This window comes from Larimichthys crocea, unplaced genomic scaffold (genome assembly GCF_000972845.2).
Source record: "Larimichthys crocea isolate SSNF unplaced genomic scaffold, L_crocea_2.0 scaffold308, whole genome shotgun sequence".
In the NCBI taxonomy this organism is placed as follows: domain Eukaryota; kingdom Metazoa; phylum Chordata; class Actinopteri; family Sciaenidae; genus Larimichthys; species Larimichthys crocea.
This window is the reverse complement of record NW_020854064.1, coordinates 44,844-50,033: the sequence shown is the minus strand read 5'-3', so window position 1 is coordinate 50,033 and position 5,190 is coordinate 44,844. Positions and strand designations below refer to the sequence as shown.

Sequence of the window (5,190 nt, the reverse complement as noted above, 5' to 3'; positions counted from 1 at the left end):
AATTTGTGTGTTTGAATAATAAAATATTACAGTGTAATATATATAATATATATAATATATAGTAAACTGCAAGCATTGTATCGTGGATCGTGGCTGCTGCTGTGATCTTGCACGACGCCCACTACACATATTATTACCTTTAAAAAACTTGTAAAAACCTTTCTGTTTCGAGAATGCTTCCCTGCCTAACAAAACTAACAAAACTAACAACTACTCTGTGCTCCTTTACACCTTTCTCAGCTTATGTCCTCCTCTGTAAGTCGCTTTGGATAAAAGCGTCTGCTAAATGCAGTGTAATGTAATGTAATGTAATGGATCGTGGCTGCTGCTGTGATCTTGCACGACGTCCACTACACATATTATTACTCTCATTATTGCTACCATATCTGCTACTGTAATCATTCATATCAGTCATTGTAATTGTACAATATGCTTGTGTTAATTTGTCCTGTACACTGACATCCATTGCACGTCTGTCCGTCCTGGGAGAGGGATCCCTCCTCTGTGGCTCTTCCTGAGGTTTCTTCCACTTTTTTTCCCTGTTAAAGGGTTTTTGTGGGCAAGTTTTTCCTCACTGGAACCGAGGGTCTAAGGACAGAGGGTGTCACTCCCTGTACAGATTGTAAAGCCCTCTGAGGAAAATGTACTTTGTGACTCTGGGCTATACAAATAAAATTTGATTTGATTTGATTAACATTATTAAGTATTAATATTCAGTAATAGGCTATTTTGTAAATAGTTTAATAGGCTATTTACAAAATAAATGATTCCAGTCTGACATAACATGAGCAGCTGCTATTGGAGAGGAGCAGTTCATTCTTCATTGTGAAATGAACATGAATCAATGACTTTACTAAATAATGTGAGCTACCAGTTTGATATTAAGCAGCATTAAGCAGAATAATTACATTTGTCACAGTAACGATGCCTCGAGATCTTACAGCTACTTCTTCCACCTCTGCTGAGCTCATCATCACATCATCGCTACTTCTTCCACCTCTGCTGAGCTCATCATCACATCATCAAACCTGGCATCCTGAAGCTGAATGTCACTTTGATGAGAAATCATAATTACAGAAGATATGAGCCTAATTACAATAACAATAACAATAATAATAACAATAATAATAATAATAATAACAATAATAATAATAATAATAATAATAATGCATGAACTTTTTAATAAAGTAAATATAAAAGTTACTTTATATATATATTTATTTATATATATGGCACTTTGTGATCTCAGAGACAACAGGAAGAAGCCGGACGGAGACCGGAAGTCTTCGCTCTTGCGCGCGGAACTCACGCAAAGCGGACCTGACACGCGGCCGGTTTCCAGGGGGAGCTCTTACAGCGCGGCACACTATGTAGTCTCAGGTGACGGCTTGAAGACATTTTGAGGAACAAAAATAAAGACATGAAGAAGACATGAAGACATGAAGACATGATGAAGACATGAAGACATGATGAAGACATGAAGACAGGACCAAGTGCGTGTTTATCAGCAGCATGGCGACGTGGGCGGATTCTCTGAACGTTTAGCTCGCTTCATAGGTGACGTCACACAGCGTCCTTCCACGAGGCTGCAACAGCAGCACGAGCCTACTGTGTCATGGTGTAGCTGCACGAGACACAGACAGACAGACAGACAGGCAGGCAGGCAGGCAGACAGACACACAGACACACAGACAGACAGACAGACAGACAGGTACTTAGCTTAGCTTAGTTAGGTGTCGTTGGCTGGTGTGTGTTGCAGGATGTGTGACGCAGCACAGAAGGACCTGTACGCTGTGCTGGGAGCGAGCTCTGCTGACTCAGCCCAGCAGCTCAGACAGAGATACCAGCAGCTGGCTCTACAGGTGACACTCTGTCTGTCTGTCTGTCTGACTGTCTGTCTGTCTGTGTGTGTGCTGTCTGTCTGTCTGTCTGTCTGTCTCTGTCTGTCTGTCTGTCTGTCTGTCTGTCTGTCTGTCTGACTGGCTCTCTGACTGTCTGTCTATGTCTGACTGTCTGTCTGTCTGTCTGTCTGACTGTCTATGTCTGACTCTCTGTCTGTCTGTCTGTCTGTCTGACTGTCTGTCTGTCTCTGTCTGACTGTCTGTCTGTCTCTGTCTGACTGTCTATGTCTGACTGTCTGTCTGTCTCTGTCTGACTGTCTGTCTGTCTCTCTGACTGTCTCTGTCTGACTGTCTCTGTCTGTCTGTCTCTGTCTGTCTGTCTGTCTGACTGTCTGTCTGACTGTCTGTGTCTGTCTGTCTGTCTGTCTGACTGTCTGTCTGACTGTCTGTCTGTCTGTCTGTCTCTGTCTGACTGTCTGTCTATGTCTGACTGTCTGTCTGTCTCTGTCTGACTGTCTATGTCTGTCTCTCTGTCTGTCTGTCTGTCTCTCTGACTGTCTCTGTCTGACTGTCTGTCTGACTGTCTATGTCTGTCTGTCTGTCTGTCTGTCTGTCTGACTGTCTCTCTGACTGTCTGTCTCTGTCTGTCTGTCTGTCTGTCTGTCTGACTGTCTCTCTGACTGTCTGTCTCTGTCTGTCTGTCTGTCTGACTGTCTGTCTGTCTGTCTCTCTGTCTGACTGTCTCTCTGACTGTCTGACTGTCTGTCTGTCTGTCTGTCTGTCTGTGTGTCTCTCTCACTACTACATGTGTCCGTGTGTCTGCACACTGCTTCACTCCATACAGACTCGTGTATAATCACATCATCAGACAGGAGGCAGAAATGAGTGTGTCTTACTCAGGAATATCAAGTCAACAGCTCAGAATGTGACGGACCATGTTACTGCAGAAATGAAACATTTATGTCCCTGTGTGTGTGTGTGTGTGTGTGTGGACAGTACCACCCGGACCGTCTTGGAGGTGAGGCATCTTCAGAAGTGGAGTCAGCTGTGAAGAAGTTTCTAGAAGTGGATGCAGCCTGGAGGATCCTCAGTGACCAGGACACCAGGAGACAGTATGACCTGCAGCGCAGAGGTACCATCATGTACTGCAGCCATTCATCTTCATTATTTACTTCATGAGACATGAAACGCTTCTGTTATTAGTGTTATTTTTTCATTGGTAATTATATTTCTGACCATGGGCTCATTTCCATATTTGTATACTCATACATGACATGAACAAACATCACGTGATGCGTGACCCAAAGAGTAGAAGATTATCTTAAATATAAATACAGTGGTCCCTCGTTTATCGCGGGGGATACGTTCTAAAAATAACCCACAATAAACGAAATCCGCTAAGTAAGTTTTACAATTATTATACATGTTTTAAGGCCGTCAAACCCCTAACCACACACTTTTATACACCTTTTTACATTTTGTAAATTACACTAAAATAATCCGCGAAACAGCGAGTATAGCGAGGGACGACTGTACCACAAATTTGATTGAATACAGACATAAATACAAGCACTTGAGGATTGTCTGTGTGTGTTCATTTCATAATTTCAGTTCCCATCGTTCCTCCTTTGAAGTGATGTAGTGAATATTATCCGTTATGAGTTGATCCAAGCATCACATCAATAAATCCATCCACCTGGCTTATTTTCAAATAAAATATGTCACTTCTCTAGGTCTTTAGGAGCAAATGCAATGAGTGGAGTTTTGATTCAAACTAAATCATGACATGTGTTAACTGTATGCCCAACTAATCAGAGCACACAAGGCCACCGTCTGACAGACAGTATAGCATTTAAAAGGCTGTTAAACAGAGTCTGGTGCAGTGCTCACTTTACATATGACAACATGTTGCATTCCATCACTTCAGAAAAGTTCACAGAGAACGATGCATGTCAAGACAACATCACCGAACTGTTTTAACAAAATATTTTCTTGTCTGCTCCACTAAAAAAACAGAATAGTGTCGTCCACACCAATCCTCTTAACTGGTATGAAACCTGAGTCACTTCTCCTCCGCTCTGTGTGCTCACCCTGTGAAACACAGAACCCAGAAAAGAGACACGAGAGCGACAACAGCAGAGTAAAGACTCTGACAGCAGGCACTGAAACTTCCCAAATGATCAGACCGAGCTTTCAGGTGTAAAACTGTAAGAAACTCTGTGTGTGTAAGCTCCCTGAAAACTCCAGCCTCCTCCTCATCATTCATCCTATTTTATATCATCACTACTTTAGCAGTAATTATTCGCCATACAGTGTAACGCTAATTAAAACCCAGGCACTAATTAATGGTTCAGAGTCATTATCACTGTCAAACTGTAGAACTTGATAATGACTGTTTCCTCAAGAGTGAACTGTAAAAACTAACAGCCATCTGTTCACCTGTCTTCTATCATCAGTCTGTCCTGTAGTCCATCCATCGCTCCATCCTCCATCACTTTTTATCCTTCACTCCATCCGTTCATGTCCGAGGCTCTCCGTGTGTTTGGTTACAGAGATTGTCAGCACCTTAAAGGTCCACTGTGTTACACAATGTGGCAGAAATGTAATATAATAATATGAAATGGAATAATATATAATAATAATAATAAAATTCTTATTACCAGAAATAAAAAAATATGCTGTTATTGGCACCAGAATGAGTCTTCATGTGTTCTCCAAATGTCACATTGTGAGTGTTTTAAAGTCTACCTGTGACAGAAAACAATATATAAATATGTAATATAATGAGCATACAACATTCATGAACAGATGAAAGTTCAAAAAATCAATGTGCGTGTCAGATGTGACGTGCATGCCTTTCTTATCTAAAAGTTTCAATTGGGGAACCTCTAATAGCAAACACATAAAGGCTGGTTGCCATCAGTACTCTGTCTTTGTCACTCATGCTGTTTTCACCTTCAGATGTACAGTATATGAGAGTGTGTCTGTGCAGGACATTAACAGAACTGAAATGAATGGAATAAAGTCACATTTTCTAGTTTAGTTCAAATTAAACTTGTGTCGTTATGTTTTGCGGTCTAAATTGCGAGTCAGGCTCAGATTTAAAAGCTGGTACATGAAATGAACAAAGTGAGATGATCAGAGTTTAGTCCATGAATCCACCTGGACAGTCTCTGCTTCAGAGACATCTCAGGCTGTCTGTGGAGGTTTGACCGATCTGAGTGTCTGATTGGAGGCTGGAGCATGAGGACAGAGCTCCCCACTGCTGATGTTTGTCTATATGCGTGTTGGGCTGCGAGTGTGTCGCGCACATACATACGTTATCAGTGGGAATTTATCGTTTTTATCG

The 5,190-nt window shown here is 41.7% G+C and overlaps 1 protein-coding gene across 2 annotated transcripts; it reads left to right on the top strand.

The window, feature by feature from the left end:
* Positions 1-1,263: 1,263 nt before the first annotated feature.
* LOC113744927 (dnaJ homolog subfamily C member 24-like) lies at positions 1,264-4,062 on the top strand. 2 transcript variants are annotated; one of them, XM_027276120.1, is made up of 3 exons: positions 1,264-1,862; positions 2,838-2,973; positions 3,946-4,062. In XM_027276120.1, the coding sequence occupies exons 1-3, from the start codon at positions 1,761-1,763 to the stop codon at positions 4,005-4,007; spliced, it is 300 nt and encodes a 99-aa protein (XP_027131921.1). In that variant the 5' UTR covers positions 1,264-1,760; the 3' UTR covers positions 4,008-4,062. The 2 variants fall into 2 exon arrangements, with proteins under 2 accessions (XP_027131921.1, XP_027131922.1); XM_027276121.1 differs by having other exon boundaries at positions 3,858-4,062.
* The last annotated feature ends 1,128 nt before the right edge of the window (positions 4,063-5,190 follow it).

Coding starts and splice junctions, on each gene's coding strand:
- LOC113744927 (XM_027276120.1), top strand. CDS start 1,761: ATGTGTGACGCAGCACAGAAGGACCTGTACGCTGTGCTGGGAGCGAGC. Junction 1,863..2,837: donor ACCAGCAGCTGGCTCTACAG/GTGACACTCTGT, acceptor GTGTGTGGACAG/TACCACCCGGACCGTCTTGG. Junction 2,974..3,945: donor GTATGACCTGCAGCGCAGAG/GTACCATCATGT, acceptor TGTGAAACACAG/AACCCAGAAAAGAGACACGA.